Source organism: Penaeus vannamei, chromosome 34 (assembly GCF_042767895.1).
Source record: "Penaeus vannamei isolate JL-2024 chromosome 34, ASM4276789v1, whole genome shotgun sequence".
In the NCBI taxonomy this organism is placed as follows: Eukaryota; Metazoa; Arthropoda; class Malacostraca; order Decapoda; family Penaeidae; genus Penaeus; species Penaeus vannamei.
This window is the reverse complement of record NC_091582.1, coordinates 15920313-15940061: the sequence shown is the minus strand read 5'-3', so window position 1 is coordinate 15940061 and position 19749 is coordinate 15920313. Positions and strand designations below refer to the sequence as shown.

At 44.5% G+C, this 19749-nt stretch overlaps 1 protein-coding gene across 1 annotated transcript in view; it reads left to right on the top strand.

The window, feature by feature from the left end:
- Positions 1-17540, top strand: part of LOC113806701 (CAP-Gly domain-containing linker protein 1) — a gene marked incomplete in the record, with an annotated part of 508820 nt that extends 491280 nt beyond the window's left edge. Inside the window, 10 exon segments of the mRNA XM_070113745.1 lie at positions 8952-9033; positions 9425-9571; positions 10606-10661; positions 10862-10993; positions 11165-11347; positions 11557-11738; positions 12007-12158; positions 12539-12571; positions 13429-13507; positions 14574-17540. Coding sequence (XP_069969846.1) covers positions 8952-9033; positions 9425-9571; positions 10606-10661; positions 10862-10993; positions 11165-11347; positions 11557-11738; positions 12007-12158; positions 12539-12571; positions 13429-13507; positions 14574-15741 — 2214 coding nt within the window.
- Positions 17541-19749: the final 2209 nt, after the last annotated feature.

Genomic DNA, 19749 nt, shown 5'->3' with positions numbered 1-19749 from the left:
TTCTCCTCCTCCTCCTCCTTCTCCTGTTCGCGTGGGTTGCCTGTGGCCTCTGCTCTCGCCCAGATGTTTGTTTGTACTTCTAAAACGCCCACTTGACAAACACCTTCTTAATACGATAAACATGCGCCTGGTACCAGCGGCCCTTTCTTCCTGGCTTCTCCCGTTCCTTTTCCAGTTGCTTTTCACGGGGATTCTTGCGTTGGTCGGCGAGGTGTCCCTCTTCCTTTTTCTTTTAAGGCTCTCCTCTTCTGTTCTTCGTATTGTATGCTGATTTTCCTTTTTCTCTACTTATCCCTGATCCTTCTTCTCTTTCTTCTGTCTTCTTCCTCACGACTCACTCGGAGGGGGGGGGGTAGGATCTCCCTTGGGCACATGGGAGGGAGGGGGAGAAAAAGGGGAGGGGAGGAGAAAAGGGGAAAGGGAGGGTGGTGAGGAGGGGTAGGATATGAGGAGGGAGGGGAGGGGCGGGGGAGGTGGTGGTGGTGGGGGTGCACAGCCCGGGGCGAGTGGCGTAGAAAGCACGTTGTCCCCCCCCCTCCCCCTCAAAGTCATGAGCCGCTAAAACACTGTTACGAGATTCTACACCCGACTTGACTCTCTCTTTCTCATCGTGAAAGTCTTTGTAATCCAGTTATTTATTGTGTTTGTCGTATTTTTTTTCAGTGTGTGTGTGCTGGTGTGTCTTGCGTGAGTTACAAGGGGTTCGTTTTCCCTTCGTGTTTTTGTTTGTTTGTTTTTGGATGTTTTATTTTGTTTTGATGGGAAGAAAACACGTGGTTGGGATTTTTTTTTTACTTTGGGGATTACAGTTGTGGGATGTGTTGTACAGAATGTAGTTTATGCGGAGGGTGCGTTATATGTTGTATGTTGTGGTTGTAGTAACGCTTGGCACCGCTCTTTACGTAGCTGGGGTCGTTCGGGCGAGATTTAAACTCCTCTGCCGTTGACCAGATACTCGGTCAACGTTGCACGGCTGTGTGTGTGTATGTGCGTATGACCCCGGCTGAGAATTTGAATTTGAAAGTGTGCGTAACTGTGATGCGTTTGTAATTTTCTTTCTCTCTCTCTCTCTCTCTCTCTCTCTCTCTCTCTCTCTCTCTCTCTCTCTCTCTCTCTCTCTCTCTCTCTCTCTCTCTCTCTCTCTCTCTCTCATGTACATATATAGATATTATTTATATATATATATATATATATATATATATATATATTATATATATATATATATGTATATATTATATATATGTACACGAGAGAGAGATTGATTGATTGATTTATATATAAACATCGGACTTGTTGCTTGTAGTGAAATGGATAGTTTTCTTTTATATATATATATATATATATATATATATATATATATATATATATATATATATATATATATATATATTTCCTATTGTTTCTGCAACGACGAAAAAGAACCAACTTCAGCGTAAGCAACACGACCGCCGATGTTTACCCGAAGCGAGGGCAGGAAGTGGCTTACAGGCCTGTTTGTGGAGCCGCGTGAGGGATCGAGGCTCAATCAGGGGATTCGGACGCCACTCGGGTGTCGCTGCCGTGGGCGCCGAGGGTGCTCCGTGAGGGCGCTCGTTGCCTTTGCTCGGCGCTTAATGGAGAAATGAGCGCGGTTCTGGATGGCCGTGTAATTTTGGAATTGAGTTTGATGTACTGCGAGAATGATACGATCTTACGGCGTTTCTTACGATGTGTATTTTTTCTCTTTTTTGCGCTCATGTGCTGAATGTTCGTGGGGTTGTTGTACAGTGATCACGCCATTGCACAGGCATACGAACGCATAGGCGCACGCACAGGCAAAAGCACTCACACACACACACACACACACACACACACACACACACACACACACACACAGAGAGAGAGAGAGAGAGAGAGAGAGAGAGAGAGAGAGAGAGAGAGAGAGAGAGAGAGAGAGAGAGAGAGAGAGAGAGAGAGAGAGAGAGAGAGAGAGAGAGAGAGAAACGCGATACTGTTAACAATAATAACGACGAGAATAACGAAATTAGTAGACAATCCATTCCTTGCCTGGGCGACTCGGTGCCCGCCCAAGGCCTTCACGCCCAACCCTTGTGCTTGTGCAAAGGGACGAGCTGTGTGGAGCCCTTCTCGTTTCGCCGATGATGTCAGACGGGCAGTTAATCTGAAAAAGTCGTTTCTCCTCTTTTCTTCTCCGACTTCTTATGCCCTTGTCTCTTTCTCTTGCCCCCCTTTGCTATTCTCGGCGGATTTATTTCGGCCGGCGAAAGCGATCAGCAAATGTCCGCGTTTGTTTACAGTGGCGGAGACACGCGAGCGGGCTGGCGCGTCGGGGAGGGCGAGGGAGGGCCAGACTTTTCGTATCATCTTTGCTCCGCTGATGTAGATACCGCCCGCACATCTGGGTTCGGCGTCGGGAAGGTGATATGGGGAGGGAAGGGCTCTCCAACGAGTGAAATGTGGCCGCGACAACGTGTCTATGGTAACTGGAGGAAGTGACCGGCGCAGGGAAGCCCGGGTCGTGTGGAGGCTCGTGTGGTCGGGTGATGGGAAGGGGTGGGTGGGAGAGGGGGTGGAGGGGTGCGAGTTCGTTTCTTGCTCTTCTCTGATTCTCATTTTCCTTTCTTAATCTTTCCTTTTGTCATTTCTTTCTTTCGTATCTGTCTTATTTCCTCTCTTTTTCTTTCCTTTCCTCTATTTATTATCTTTCTTCTTATCCTTCTCCTTGTTTATCTTTTCCTTTTGTATATTTTCCTCTTTTGTGTCTCCGTGTTCTTAATTTAATTTTTTCTCATTTTCTTCTTTCTACTCATTATTTCCTTTTACCTTCTACTTATCACTCTCCTCCATCTCCTCCCTGCCAATTGAGCTATTTTTTGACAGAGATAAAAGAGATAAGCAAGATTAATTGAACTGTAGAAGCTGTTTTAATCTGGTGTGAGCGCGGGTGTGTGTGCGAGGATCAACTCCGCTGTTGAGAAGAAATGTCAGGAGGTTCACCGACGCGCAGCCTCCGTTGAAGCCTCTGCGTATATACTTATCCAAATAGGTTTATATTCATCCAAATGAGATACGGAGGAAGAGAACAAGGAAGGGGGGGGGGGACTCCGACAGCACCAGCAGGAAGTCCGGCCGTGCGTAGACTTGCAACCGTCGCCTCGCCGATCGGAGCGTGGGTTTGGCGGGGGAGCACGCATCTGTGTAAATACTTCGCCATGCACTCCGGTGTGGGCCGCGGGATCAGGAGAAAACCGTAAGGCCCAAATTGGCAGTTGATAGGCGAGGCTCGTCGACCATCGGGGCTCGTGGTTTGGGTTTCTGCGCGGGGGAGAGGAGGAGGGGGAGGGGGGGCGTACTCTGAGGGCGTAAACGTGACATCTGCGAGACGAATCTTGTAAGGCGATGCTGTAAACTCGTATCTCGTTCATTTTGATTCGAATTAGTGCGATTGGGACTACTGTATTTCTCGGAATTAAGATCCTCGCCATCTGTCAGATTGCAGATGGAAACGTTGCGTTTGAACAAAGCCTTTCGAAACTGTACGTGTGTTTGCGGTCGCGCGGTAGCTTCACATTTTTTATCTTTTATTATTTAATTGCGCCGTTATATTGCAGCTCGTAATATTCTGGACGATGGACGTGCAGTGTTTTCTTTTCTCTGTCCGAGTTTTCTAGAGATTTTTGACAGCCTGTGGGAAAGCGCGTTTTTGTATTTCTTCCGTATGAATGTGTCCTATTTAAAATGCGATCGGACAGCCAGAAAGACGAGGAGAGGCAAAGAATGGCGGCAGTGCACCTGTGGTTGGACGTCAGTCGCAGTCTGCGAGGTGGGCGTGTCCGCGGCGGCCCAGGTGAGACCTTGCCTTATCTCGGAGGCGCACCTGGGACGCGGGTCGCCTGCTGACTCACCTTCGCAACATGGACTGCTATGGCAAAGCAACAACGCAGCGGCCCCTATGCTGGCTGCTGGTCGGGGCGGGGCGCGATCGCGGTCGGGTTGCGCTGCGGAGATACACGGCGAGTAAGACAGTGTTTGTTTGCTCCTGCGCTTCGTTTGTGTGTAGGCGCACAGGCACACACTTGTAAACGCGCGCACACAACTAAGACAAAAAGGCTGACTTGCATTTAGGACAAATATTTTAGAGCATGGGATTAAGTTGTCTCCATTCTAAAGTATTGGACTGACGTAGGTCCTGACACCTCGATGGCATCGGCGTGGAGGCCCCACAAAGCCCCCATAATGAGTACAGCGTCGATCTCCGGTCAGAGTCAAAGTCCTTCCATATAAAGGACATCCCCCCCCCCCAAGAGCTCAGGGAAATGAGCTTATTGCGATGTAAACAAACGCCATATGTGTGCACGTCAAGGTGAGCGAGTGACGCCGTTCACGCTACGTGGGGTTCAAGTTCACGAAGAACACCGGAGTTGCTTTTGCCTTCGCCCGGTGATTGCTGAGATAGAGTCTCGGCCGACGCGGGAACATGGGCGTCTGTGGCAGGCCGCCCGCACCGGCCAGCCCACATATGGCGGTGAGGGCGTGACGGCGCGCGAAGTCCTGGGATCCCATCCTGCGTGGGAGAGAGGCCAGGACCCCGCATCCTTCCAGCATCTCTCTTTATGAGGTGTGAGGGAAAGGATGCTGGGTGAGAGCGGGTGGATAGGGGGGTCGTTTCGTGTGAGGAGTGTGGGCGGTATGTGATCGCAGACACGGCCGATTTTGATGCAAGAGTTTGAATTCTTTTATGAAAGAAAAAGAATGTGTCAAGGAAGAATTACATAGTCTGAGGAAATGTGTGTGTGTGTGTGTGTGTGTGTGCAAGCATATATTCATAAGCACACAAATAACTTGTTAACGATCCGACTAGTGTAAAGTAATTTCAACCAGATCTTGCGGTTGGACAAAATGAGGTTGGGTTTCGCATTACCCAACGGCGTTTGTTTTATGCAAATCCGGCGTTGAATTGATGCCAGCGAACGCAAGCCCTCGCCGGCAGGACTTCCTCCCCTGAACCCGCCCCTCATGACGAGTCAGGGACGCTGGGACGCACCTCATTCGCACTCTGCAAAAGCGTGGTCGTGTAAATTTAGAAGCGCAGAAGGCTGGGCCATTTTGGGGTCTGGTCGTTGACGTAGTTGCACGGTTCCTGTTTCATGTCAAGAAAAGTGACGGACAAAAATTTTACTCTCTCTCACTGTTTTTATTTATTTATATATTTTATTTTTATTTATTGTGTGTGTGTGTGTGTGTGTGTGTGTGTGTGTGTGTGTGTGTGTGTGTGTGTGTGTGTGTGTGTGTGTGCTTAAATGTATCTGTGGGAGCGTCACGCGGGACGAGGGTTTCGGCCGGAATTTGCATGGGACGTCCCTCGGGAAATCCCACTCCTTCGATGTACTCGGGAGATAAGGAGTGGAAGGAGGGCGGCCCGGCAGGTGAGGCTATGGGAGCGCTGGGGATTAAGGCGCAGGAGGCCGTAGGATGCTGCTGGGAGTCCTTGGCCACCTTCCTACACGGGGTACGCAGGGCCCCGCCACCCCTCCTTCGCCCCCGCCCCTGCCTGCTCTCCCCCGCCTTCGGAGTCCTCGTTCGTGACTCGTGGGCGGAGGGGGGGGGGCGGGGGAGGCTGAGAAGGGTCCCGCTTACTGACAGTTTATGCCCGGCGTCGATGCCCGTCAGGGACACGTCAGATGCCCTCATGTCGCTCGCAGGTGATCGCCACGCTCGAGGGCGGAGCTGAGCTGCGAACCTTAGAGGCGAAGCGATCGTGTTAGTGATTAGGATTATCGGCCTTCCTGTCGGTTCGCGTTCCCCGAGTCGTCGCTCACCTTAGGTGGTCCCTGGCGGCCGCCTTTCACGAGTGCCACGGCGGAGGAGTGCCAGGCTCAGGGCCATGGCTGGAGGGCGTTACCTACCCAGGGCTAATCACCTGTCAATCGCCTGGCCTCGCGCGCTTGTACCTTCCCATCACCTCAGGCGTCAACAAGTTTCTTCGGCGCGGGGGGGGGGGGGGGTCCTGATCCATAGTGTCGCAGGGGGATGCGGGCGGAAGTCATCCAGCGCTTCGTCGTCCAGAAATCGCAAGAGAAACCTGGAAACCGCTCCTGCACGCGCCGCGGACGGAGGACGTGAGCTGGGGCGCCACCGATTATCCAGGCGATTTTCAAAGGGCGCGCGCGTGTTCCGCCGGCGGGCATGCACACCTGCGGGGGGATCGACGCCCACCTGTCACGAGCCATTTCACAACACCGCACGTACTCGCGATGCCTTGTTCCTGTTCCTCCGCCCGCGAACCACGCCCGCATAGTGTCCTTTTGGAAACCCATAACTTAGGCCGCCCGGGGAAGTGTTTATTAGCCCGCTTAATTGTTTTACTAGGCCTCTCTGGGTGGCATGAGATTCGGGATCTGTAATTAGGTTTACGCCAGGGAACAAAGGCCTATTTCGCTTTTAAGTGCGGCTGATGGCTGAGCGGGAGTAGGAGGCATATGATAGGATTTACAGTCGGTTTGCCATAGATAAAAGTCCTTGCCATATCCAACAGAAAATTATTCTCAGCGAATTATTATTTCGAGCATTCATGAGCATGTTTAGGTAGACATGTCTCAGCGCATTTACTTTCACCTCAACGTATTATCTGGCTCTCCCTTTGTGCTCATTCTCGCTCATTCCTGTTTATTCCGAGGCTGGCCTTTGTGCGGTGTTCGTTCGTGTATTGCGATCTCTTTGAGCTCATTAGCCGGCCGAAAATAAAAGTAAACCGAGATCCTTTAATGGAAGGAACCCGAGACAGGCGGTCGCTTTACCCCTCAGAGGACGCCCTCGGAAGCTCCCGAATGGCGGCGAAATATGCGACTTTTTTTTTTTTTTTTTTTCTGTTTGGGGGGGGGGGGGGGGGGCACAAACACAGTAACTCGTACACACGCATAAGACGAAACGTTGCCACTGTGGAAACGTACTAAGAACGTTTTATCCCGTTTCCTTGGCGGCAGTGTTTCGTTTTACATGCTGTTACGTGTTTGTTTTCTTCCTCTCTCGGTGGAGCTTATGAGCTGGGGCTTAAAACGGATTGTGTACGTGGGGGCGGGGGCGGGGGCGGGGGGGGGGGGTGACGGGTTGTTGTATGGGAAGTTGGGGTGTGGGTGGAAGGGGCCGGGAGTTATGCGTGGGTGAGATATGGGTGTTTTTTCCGTCTTGGGAGCATTACGAGTGGGGTGGAATGGGCGTGTTAGTCACGGGCGATCAAAATAGATGTGATTTTAAGCATTACGGTTTATTTCGTTGTGGTGGCGAGTGTTTTGTGTCCTTTCTGTGCCTGTGACACTCACTCTCTCTCTCTCTCCTTTCCCATCCCTTTTTCTTGACTGACCCCTTCTCACCGTCTCTTTTTTCGCAGCCTCTGTATGATGTCAACACCATTTCACTTTTTGCTTATCCCCCTTATACCCCCCCATCCCCTGTGACTCCTGGTATAACATGTCGAACGAAGATGCCAGATTTTTTTCCTCGTTCATTTTTTTCTTGGTGATGGCATTGGCCTGTGTCAACCAGCCAGCCATTGTGGTGTTGGATAGGCGGGGGGGGGGGGGGGGGATATGATTTAGAGCCCATGTGCTGCCATAGCTGGTTCAGTAACCTAATCACCTGATGACACCTGACGCCCCTCTCTCTCTCTCTCTCTCGCTCGGCGGCGGGTCAGCGGCTACGGCTCGCGAAGGGTGTGCTGTGTTTGTTTTTCTTGCCTTTTTTCTCCTCCTCCTCCTCCTTTTTCTTTTCGTCTTCTCCTCCTCCTCTTCCTCTTTTTCTTCTACTTCTCTTCCTTCTTTTTCTCCTCCTTCTCCTCTTCCTTCTCTTTCTTCTTCTTCTACATCTTCTCCCCCTCCTTCTATATGTTTTTGTGTCTGCCTGTCTTTATGCATGTATTTGTGTGTATGTTTGTGTAGGTGCGTGTTTGTGTCTGTAAACTTTTTTCTCCCCTTCCCTGACGGACGAGTTTGTTGGCCCTGGTTTAAGGGTCGATTTTCACAGGCGGACGAAGGGTTATTTACACGACACTATTCTGAGATGGCTTCTGTTCTCTGCGGCGATGGCCGAGATGCACTCGGCGGGGGTGATTTTGCCGATAATGCTGGGATAATGATGGTAATTGGGGTGGTGGTGGGGATGGAGATGACGATGGTGGGGGGGGGGTTAATGATTGATGATGACGACGATAATGATGATGGCGATAAGGATGATGATGGCGATAAGGATGATGATTATAATGATGAGGATGGTGATGACGACGACGACGATGGTGATGATAACTAAAACACTACTAAATATAGTAGCAGCAAAGCCGACAAACGAACGCCACTCGGCCCCCGAACGCCGAGCAGAAAACCTGAATGGCAAGAAACCTTCCCTGACACGTGATTCAGGACCCCCACCCCCCTCCTCTCTCTCTCTCTCTCTCTCTCTCTCTTCTTCTTCTCTTTCTGCAGCGGAATGGGACGGCAACCGCATTGGCCTGGGGTTATTTTTATCCCAGTGTCAATCCACTGGGGGATCCACTGGTGGGGGATGGTGGTAATTAGGTCTGTTTTTTTTTCATTATATTTGATGAGATGGTACTTTTTTCATGTATACATTTTTTCTGTTATTCGTTACCTGAATATTGCGGGGAGGATTCGTAAGGGTTCGTAATTTTGGAGTATTGGGGGGGGGGTTACGGTAAGATATAACCACGATTTGGTAAACAATAAACTGATTTATTCTTCACGATGCTATTTTTTTTATTTTTTTACTTTTTGTAAATATTTCATTTGATTTTTTTTTGTATATATTTCATCGGTATATCTGACGCTATAGGGGGACTGCGACCCACATATATATATATATATACATATTAGTAGCATTAAAATGGGCGTTCCTACTATGGCTATATTACGATAATTGACCATTTCCTTTTCCCTTTCCAGTACGAACCGTTCTCTACGCCACGGCTGAAGGCGGAGGTGGTGAGACTGACGGCGCAACTCACTGAAGCCAGACTCAACCTTGGTAAGATAACCCGGAGTTAACGCTGTCATCGTGTTGGGTTATACGAGTACAGTGGTTTAGTGTTTTTTTTCGAATTCTGTGTTTTATTTTTATTTTTTTATTTTCATTATTGTTTTTGGTGGATTTTTTTTTATTTTTTGTTTGCTGTTTATATAGTGGGTTTGCTATTTTTTCATGAGGTAAATGACGTTTCGTTTTTACTTGTTTTTCTTCAGATATTTGATCTTGTTATCCCCCTTTAAGATATTTGACAGCATATTTATTCCATGTATTAATAACTAACAACATTCACAAAACTCTACACATTTACCAACCTTTACCCCTTATATGAGACACGACCTCCCTCCCCTCCCCCTATTCCCTGAGAGCTGACCGCCTTTCCCTCCGGCAGACGAGAGCACAGCAGCAGTGCGCAGACTCCAGGAGGCAGCGGAGAAGAGCGCGAGCGAGCATGAGCAGAAGGCGCAGCAGCTGGAACAGAAGCACCGACAGACCCTCGAGCAGATTAACAAGCAGCACCAGCATGAACTCGATCTGGGTCAGTGGCCTTAAATACTGCTGCTAAATTGATATTACTTTTTCTGTCCAATACTACTATTCTATTAAATGATACTATTGAAAAAGTAATACTATTACTGGTCAATAATGCTATTCTATTGGATACTACTACTAAATTAATACTATTGTTACTATTAAATACTACTTTTCTATTGAATACTACTACTAAATTAATATTACTATTACTGTTCAATACTAGTATTCTATTAAATACTACTAATACTGTTGAATACTACTATTACTGTTAAATATTGCCATTCTAAATACCAATGTTCGATATTGCCATTCTAAATACCACTATGAAATAATACTATTACTGTGAATAATAATAATGGTAATAAAGATGGCAAGAATAATTAAGAAATGGTAATGGTAGAAATGATGATAGTAGGGATAATGGTAATGATAATATCGGCAGTCAAAATATCAATAGTAATGAATATGAGAAAAGAAATGATGATTATAGTAATAATCTGTCAGAGGCGGAAAAGAAGTCCTACATCTCTGGTTTTATTTTATTTTATTTGTTTAATTTGTGTGTTACTTTGTTTTTGGGGTTGTAGTTTATCTGAATTTTCTGGGTGGAAGTTACATGTCATTCGCAATTTTAGGAAATGTCTGCATCCTATGTCCTTGCTATGTTAGCTTTGAGTTGGGCATTTTCATATAATATCTGCCGAGTCATTTTTTAATTTCCGTGGACCATTTTTTTTTCTTTGACAAATTATATTCATAAGTCAGTCCATGAATTAAAACTTTTTTTTTCTAATGGAAATGCTTTTGTACAATGTATATTGTGCTGGAAATGATACTTTGGTGCAATTTATACAGCCCTAAGTCATGTTTAAAAATAGAAACACAGTTATCTTTACCACTCATGTTAAAGTGGGACTTTTATGTCTTGTTTTTTCTGCACATTTTGACAGTTCTTTATGCACGAACATGAAGTCATCGTGTTTCTACTTTTATCATCACCATCGTCATAATCTAATATAAACCTAATTATTTCAACAGTTCTGGAGAAACAGCGCAAAGATATGGCCAAGTTCGCAGAGGAGCAACAGGCACAGGTAATGCAGCAAAACTTTATAGAATCAGGCTGTTAATTCTCACACTCTAAGAATCATAGTTACCCCCAGTTATAATGGCTTTGCAAAAAGTCTCAAAGTCTGATTTTGTAATGCTTCATTTTTATATGATCTATTGTTTAATAGCTGTATTTATATACATAATATATTCTCTTGATGTTAATTTTCACTATTTTTCACAGAGGGAAGACCTTAGTCGTGCCCACTCTGCTGAACTGGAGCAGATGGAAGCAGAATGGCGCAGTAAGCTAGATGTTCAACATGAAAAACACCTGTGTGCTGTCCAGGAACTCAACACACGACACACACAGAAGGTAACATGGCAGTTGTGAAATACCCCCTTGTCTTGAAGAAAAACCCATCATTGATGAACAGAGAAAAGAGAGAAGGAGAAGGAGATTGAATGAGTTCCTCTCTTCTTATTCTTTCTTTCTTTCTTTCTTTCTTGTGATTCCTCCATGTAATACAAATCCAACTTCCAACAGCTTCGCGAACTGGAATCCTCGAGGCGTGCCCGGGAGTCTGAACTGGAAATGGCCAACGAGAGATTACTCCAGGAACAGGAAGCCCTGAAGCTGCAATCTAAGAAGCTGGAGGAGACACTGCTGAATGATACCGATCACAGATTGCTGGCCTTGAGGAAAATGTGCTCCTCTCTCAAGAGTGAGGTGAGGCATTGAATTTAATTTTTCTTGCATTCAGAAGCATAATCTTATATACTGTAGTATTGTTTATGGATAATTTTTTTAGTATATGTATTTTTTTGTATTGTCTCTATATTTAGGTGTTTCATCTCTTCTTGCATTTATTTCTAGGTATCTTATTTCTAATTCAGGACAAAGCAGCATAGTTTTTACCCATATACCTTTATGCACAGGTTGAGTCTCTAAAGACAGTGGTGGAGATGAGAAATGCCGAGATCCATGAACTACGCGGCCAGGTGGTAGAAATGGACAGGCTAACCAATGACCTGGAATTAGCCAGAGAAAAGTCGAAGGCCCTCCAGGCTAAGACTGAGGATCTCCAGGCACAAATGGAGAAGAGATCTATGTCTGAAAGGTCAGTAAGAGAGAATACAGCAAGGAGAGTTTAAAGCTAATGCGTATTTTATGTTTTGTGGAATCTTGCATCAGACTGTGAATGTAGAAATTTGCTTTAGTTTTCAAAGTAATTTTGCCAATGTTTACATGTTGTTCACATGATTTTTAATTAAAAGTCATATATATATATAACAGTGAAAAGGACATCAACTTCTATAGCTATACATAAGCAACAATACTCACACATTTACCTCTTCATAATACTTATTGTTCCATCTGCATTACAGACATTTGGTCAATGAACACAGACTTTTAATCGAGACCTACCAGAGAGAGTCCAACATCAACAAACGGCTGAGCCTAGAGAATGAGGAACTAGCATGGAAACTCCGACAGCGAGAGGAGATCATGTCAACATCGATGCCTTCCTCTACCCTTGGTATGTTTGCTTTCTTAGCTGTCCTAAACAAAAACAGCTGCTAGAACAATATCTATAATTTTGGATATCACAATTCCCCTAAAATCCTGATTTTTTTTTATCTTGTATCAAAGATTCTTGCTATGTTAGCACTCATGCATATATATTATATTTGAAATGTGTATCTTTGGTATATTTTTAGTCAATATCATCTCATAATGGGTCTGGGTAGTATGGCAAGAAAATATTCACGCTTTAAAGCAACAAAAGAGACAGTGATAGTAACAACATCAGTACCATGGTGGGTTTGTAGACTGCTCAGTGTTTCTCATAAGTAGCAGTGTGGTACAGCCCTGTAAATTAATATGTACTCTGCTGAAATACACATACTTCTTTACAAGGCTTCAGATGTCTATTTGGAGGCAGTAGACCAGGTAGATCCTCATTTGTTGAACATCTGTGATTTAAAAATGTCATGGATATCTAAATGGGAATTTTTCCTTGTTTCTGATGAAGGATCTGTAGCATTTAAGTTGTTCATGTGTATTTCCTTTCATTTTGCTTCTTATACTTGGTGAGCTCAATCACGTGTCTATCTGCCAGGCTTAGGCTGCATGTGCTTGCCTCCACAGACATTTATTTTGCATGAAGTTCTATCCAAAGCACCGCATTCTGGTGGAGGTTGAAGGACTTTTGGTCACCAAAACAGCAATGTGTATGGCCTCTCATTTTACTGTTGGATATTGATACACTGGTAAATAGGATTTTTGTGGAGCTCCCATGATAACTGGAACCTTCTACCTTTGTATAATACTGTGGAATGCTGCACATGCACACATGAAGCCGATGGTAAGACCAGCTACCATACATGAAAACTACATCATCCAAAAACAAAAGCTAAGGGCTGAATGCTTCGTTATTCCCTCCAGCATAATCATAATTTTGGCAGTATTTGTCATATTTGTAATACTGTATTGCTGCTGCATGTTTACATGTATTGGATAGTGAAAGCTTCATTAAATAGTTAATCTCATAGCAATTATTGAAGTAATTATTTGATCAATAATGGTACAGTAATACAGGTGCTTTTTTCCATAAATCCACAAATGCAGACATACAAACCAAATCATTGGAGAGCAGGGCAAGAGCCCAGAGATTCAAGTCACCAAAATCATAGTTATATAGTTATTTCACCGGCACAGAAGCAACTGTCGGCCCACCCCCATGCTTTAGTCTTTATTCTGGTCTGACCACCGGCCTGCACACCTGACTCCCGGGTCACCTTTTACAGATCTTGTGAGCCGATCTCCTGCATCAGCACGGCGCCAAGAGGGGGCGTCCTCCCCTCAGGCTGCCCCCCGATCACCCAGGTACGTATCCCTGCACAACTGTCACCCACTGCCCGGCACATCTGCACCAATTTTGCACTTAAGTTATTCTTCGGGCACTTTGACTGGTCCCAAGCACACAGTTGCAAGAACACACCCCTTAACTGGCAATGTTTCACATAAGATCTTGATGAATAAATTTTGTAGTTCAAAGATGTTATGTCTGCATTTCTTATTAGACAGTGTATTTGATGCCATATTTTGGCAGCTTTACCAGCTATTAATGAATTTAAATGTTGCCTATGCCTTGTAAAGCATATACAGCTAAAGTAGATGTGTTAGGCAATGTTATTTCAAAATTAGAATGCAGATGTATATATCAGTTTGGGTAACAACTTTCCTTAAGTACTCTCATCCAGCTACAGTATGGGGTACCTTGTAATCTAAAGCAGTTTTTTAATATCTTTAAAAATTACACTGAAATTCTTGATGCAATATGATAGTCTTAAAGCACCACCATCTTAATACTTCACGTAAGGAGTTTTTATCTGATCATTATTAGTGATTAGTAGTGTTTAGTTTTCTGTTGTGTATGTTATATAGTTCTTTCCACATGTACAATAGCTTTTTTGCAGTTAGAATATATTTTTATTGTCAAAACTTTTACCATGATTTACCTCCCCACCCCTTTCACTACTGCACTTAATTCCTCAGTATCAGAACTGGGATTAGTTCTTCAGCATCCTTGCATGATAACCTCAGGAAATAAATGTCATTGTTTACCCCAGCACTTATGTTATAAAAGTTACCTGCTTTCACTATTTGATTTTGTTCATGGACCTGACTCTTTTTCTTTGGAGAAAATAGACCTAATGAGACCCAGATCAGGCATTTTTCTTATATAGAGAGGTGTATTAGCTTTGGCAATGGCTTTATAGTCAAAGCTTTTTTGTTATGTGTATGCAGGTTTATGATTACTTCATTTTCACAGCAGGTAAAAGGCCTATAAAGAAAATATCTTAAGAAAAATATATACTCAAAACATTTCAGGTGGCACGCTTCTAGTTTTTGCTCTCTTTTCTCTAACACGTTCTGTGTGTCTCCACAGGGTAGCTGGCCGTACTCCATCAGGGAAAGTGTCACCCTCTAAGAGTGAGGCCAGCAAGCGTAGGTCCAGGTTAGGCCTGTCGCCAGATGACGGCATGAACGGAGACAGCAGAGTGCAGGAAGTTTCCCTGGAGTCTCCTCCACCATCACCCTGTGTCAAGGCAGTGGTGGAAAAATCAAATTCTGTCTCGTTCATTCTGGATTTAAACGATTCGCAATCCGATGATAGCTTTCTGGACTTGCCACCATCCCCCAGACCAAGACCACACCGGACAGCTTCCCTAAGTGCCGCAGACCGTCCTCGGACACCAACACAAGCCAGAAGAGTCATGCACAACAACAGAACCAACAGCCTTAATAAGAATGGACTTCATATGGATGGGAAATCAAAAAACATTAATGGAAAGCCCAAGGATTTTTTTGGGAAAGCTAGAGGGATGAACGGCAAAGTCGGAGAAATAAACGGAAAGTCTCTTGACTCCAATGGCCACAGCAGTCAGCCAGAGTCTGGGCGCAGTGCCTCCGAAAGCAGTGAGGGAGGGAGTGAAGTGGAGCGTGTTTCACCAACTGGTCTGGCTTGGACCGTTCCAGTCCACAAACCAAAGTCATCCACCAAAGGCCATGCCTCTCGCCAGAATGGGTCGCCAGTCAGAGGAAGAATAGAACACCACCTCTTGGAGGATCCAGAGGAGGATGAATATGAAGAGACACCAACTCATCAGTTCATTGAGGTTGTAGAGTTGTCTGGAGTTGGACTGACTAGCAGCTCAGAAGCCGCTAGTGACTCTGAACTCTCTCAATGCGACCTCATAAAAGGTGGCTCATCCACGGACTCTGACAGTGACAGCAGTGAGGGCGAACATCACAACAAGAAGGATGCTACGAGCCACCAAACCCTAGGACATAAGGGTGGACCATGGTGTCCCAAGGAGGGTGCTGGTGAGGCTATGATCACAGATGAGCTCTTAAAACAGTACACTAGCGACCCGCTGTCAATGGAGCCCAAACCAGTTCAAGGAAAACGCCCCTTGCGCCGCCGGATTCCCTCGGCACCATCCTCAGATTCTGACGACAATAACATGAATACCCATAACAACGGTACTACCGGGGATGTGAGCTGGTCTGAGGATGTAGACATCACCTCTAGCTCAGAGATGCACGAGCTGTGACAACACAGTTCATCTCCTTCATCTCGACCGACAACTGACGAACGACTGCGAACGATTAAGCACTGCCACAGCTTTCTAACTTGCCATATAACAAGTGATCTCTCTCATGGTACAACTTCCACTTGTGTAAATGCAGATCCACAACTTGTCCTTAAGACTACAGAGCCTTTAGCTCCAGTTGCTTAGAATACTAGGGCGGATTTCCTCGATGGGAGGGAAAATGCCGGTACCATTCACCAGATGAATCACTTGATGGCTAGTTTGTGTTGTGTTTATTTTCTAGTCAAGCTGTGTAAATCCACACAACGGATCCTATTGTGCCCACTAGCTGCAGTCAGCCAAAGCAGCTGGGCTCCCTAGGGAAGTCTGTAAGTCTCCCGTGGAAGACCAGAGTTTCTCCCGGTGTCCTATTTGCCTCCGTGCCAACACAAGCAATAGGAGCATTCTGGGGCGATTTTTTGCCTTATCAGACCTATGTTTACTGGGTCACTTCCCTGTGGCACCTATATATATAAATATATATATATTTACCTGAGTACATGCAAGAGTGTAAGGGTCATTCTTAGAGAGTGACACGACGATTTAAGTCCAAGCCTAGGTCAACGCTGAGCTGTACCATAACCTACACACCGTTACCTATGGAATGATTTGGTTGTATGAAGGACTCAGTCGTTGGTTGTACATAATGTTTGCTGTGTAACTTTGAAAATACGACATATATATTATCACTCACACTATAGTGTAATATATCCAATAAGAGCATGACATATTTGCAGATTCAACTACAGAGCTTATACCCTATTGAGAGTCCAGAATTAATGTAATTTATTAAATGCACAATGAAAAGCGCAAAAAATTATTGTTTATATATTTAATTGTTTTTCAAGTTACATGATATGTCAGTACAGTTAATACGTTTTGTTAAAGATGGCAAAACACCTGTTATAGATAATAAATGGGCCACTAGGCATGTGCCAGGCTTTGCTGACCAATGACACAACTCCTACATGCCTTCTGTTGTTGCCGCGAGTGGGCGGGTGTGCCCTCGCCTGCGGTCTTGTGATCTATGTTCTTATGACTTATCAGGTAGTCATCATGTTTCTCAGTAACATAATAGTTAATGGATTAAACTATTCTTAATGTAATACGAAACTTGTAAAAAATGAGGCCATAGTGGTTGTTATAAATTCCAAGTCACTTTAGAGGAGGGAGTTGATGGCACAAAAAATGTGGCCACAACTTTTATCAGCAGAAATCTTATTTTGTGGCCATTTCTGCATCACATATGCAGGAACACACACGTCAACATATGCAAAGTGGTGCCATGCGTTGCCTGTTTTTCTACCCAGTGTGCAAAGTGCTAATTGTGCTAGGGCTGCAAGGGTCAGTCTGCCCGCGTGGAAGGGGTAACATCCGATGTATATTATTATACGGCGAAACAATGATTTTGTGCTTTAGGGAAACTATGTACAAGGCTCTTTTTACTTGTTTTTTTGCAAATAAGGGAGACTGCCATACAGTAAATCCTTTCCTGAAAACACAATTTCCCCCTCGCCAACGATGTGTCATGACAAAGAGATTTCTTCCAATGATTATTTATGCAGATAGACCATTTTTGCCCTCACATATTCTTAGAAGAGTGTCTTGGTTTTAATGATTTAAGAGTATTACAGCATTGTTTATACTAAGTTCAAAGCCCTGATGTGATCTTGTTTTACATCTATATTACAACCCAGCTATTAAGTTTAAAGACCCAATGTGATCTTACTGTAGGACATAGAAATAAAGCAAAGCTCGATTACCTTGTTTCCATATCCAGTCATTTTTTGTCTGTGGATGTACGCGTCCATCTCTCGATTTTGGTTCCTGAAAAGATATGCACATGTCTACATTAGACTGGAAATGTTTTGAAGGATGTACAAACGCTGCAATATATGTGTAATATTTGTATTTATTTATTATTTTTACAAATTAACTGTTCAAATTCAGATATCAGAAATACACAGACATAAAATAATGCAATATACTATAATATCCAAATGCAATACATTATCAAGTAGTTTTCTGATACTGAATCCATTAAAAGTCAACTCTACATTGATAAAGTTTTTTACTTCAAAATGTACAGCAAAAGCTGAAGAGAAAAATAGTTTCTAATTAAACATTTTTTTGCTTGGAGTTGAAAATGCACAAAATTATATGGAAAAAAAGTTCGCAAGATAAGGACAACAATGAGGTTCTAACGAATAACGAGATGTCAAAGAAAATGAAAATAATAATGAATCTGATATTGATAGTGACATCACAAGGACAAAGATAATGACGGCGATGATGATAATGATAATATGGATAACAGTTACGGTGATGATTATAGCAAGAGCAAATATATTAGTAAATTAATAATAATAATGACTAAGGTTTTTATCTAGAATATACGCATACATGCAGCATGGTCATAAGTCTGTCAGACATGCACAATATTTGACCGATTCCTAGTTTCTCTCAGTCTTCCTCTTCCCCATGTCCGGATTAGGCCAGCTGGTGGCCGAATAACAATGCCACTTCGGCTGTGAAACCATGTGTGATACGGAGATCCTAAAGCTAGTTGATATGAGCTATATATAATACATAGATCAACAGTATAAGCAATTACAATTCTTACTTATATCGCTTTAATGATTAAACCAGGGGTCTGTTTGCCTCTGTCTTTCTCTCTCTATGTCTCTGTCTGTCTGTCTCTCTCTCACACACGCACACACACTATGACAGCAATTTTGTCTAAGACTACTGCCGAAAATGTCTTTAACAGCCGATTTTCAACAATGGCTCGGCCGGAGTTTAAAACAGATTCATATCAGACGTGGTCAACAACACTGTAGTTTACTTTTTCTGAAGATAATTCCGGGTCAGTATGATATGGAATACTTGCATGCCACTTCTTATACGCTGTTAAACGGCAACTGAGCCACTTCCTCCATGTTAACTGCCGTTTTCTCTTCGAGTAATACAAATGGACCCGCGCGCCTTTACAGCTGACAGGATGAAAACATAGACATAGGCGTTGGAAAAGGCGGAGGAGGAGGGGGGAGGGGGAGCCATCTTATGCCCTCCCCCCTCTCCCCACTCTTCAAGGGAGGACATTCCCTCTAAACAAACAGTGAAATTCCTTAGTTACCCAGTTGCTGAGAACTCTGACCCCTGCAGCAGAGGGCAGCTCCAGCTGAGCCCCTCCCCCACTTCAAAATACCTTCCTACGCCTATGATAGAGGGTGCCACGTGTACATAAAATATGTTATCATGTAACACTACAGCATGACTAGTGTATGAGACACTGTGACTCGGACCACTTTCATGATGTAGTAACAAGTGTGCCTCAAGAGCTTCTCCGAAGTCCGGGGCCTCTAGTCTCGCCCGGTATCGTTGTTTCCGAGATAAATAAAACTATATAGAGTAAATATCTGATTTTTCAGAATTCTCTGCTTTGCCTGCACGTTCTGAGCTCTGATCTTGCAGGTCACACGAGACAACAGTAGGCGTAGTCAAAACCCCACCTCAGACCCACAGCACTCTTCTACCTTTGGGCAGCCCTTGTGGCTTTAGACCCCTGGGTAGGGAGGCCCAGTAGTGTGGGACGTCCTTTGGGTGCACTATTTCTTATATTGATTTCCCTTCCTTCATGTGACTTCCCTGAGACTACGGAGCTCCCTTGTGGGCTCCGTATTCGCTTGGGAGAGGGCATCGAATTACTGTCCTTCGCCTAGTTATGATATAATCGAGTTAAAGTAAGTATTCCTATTGGCCCAAATACCTGTAATGGAGTAATCTTTCCCAGGGATTTGAGGACGATGAAGGACCAAGACGTAGTGGACGGTCATTGTATGACCAAGAATGACGGGCATGTGCGAACAAAAATTGAAGTTTTCTTTTCTTTTGCTTTAATTTAAATACGATCCCTGAATATGTCAATGTTGGATATGAACGTGTTCAATTAAGAACTCACATTAAAAA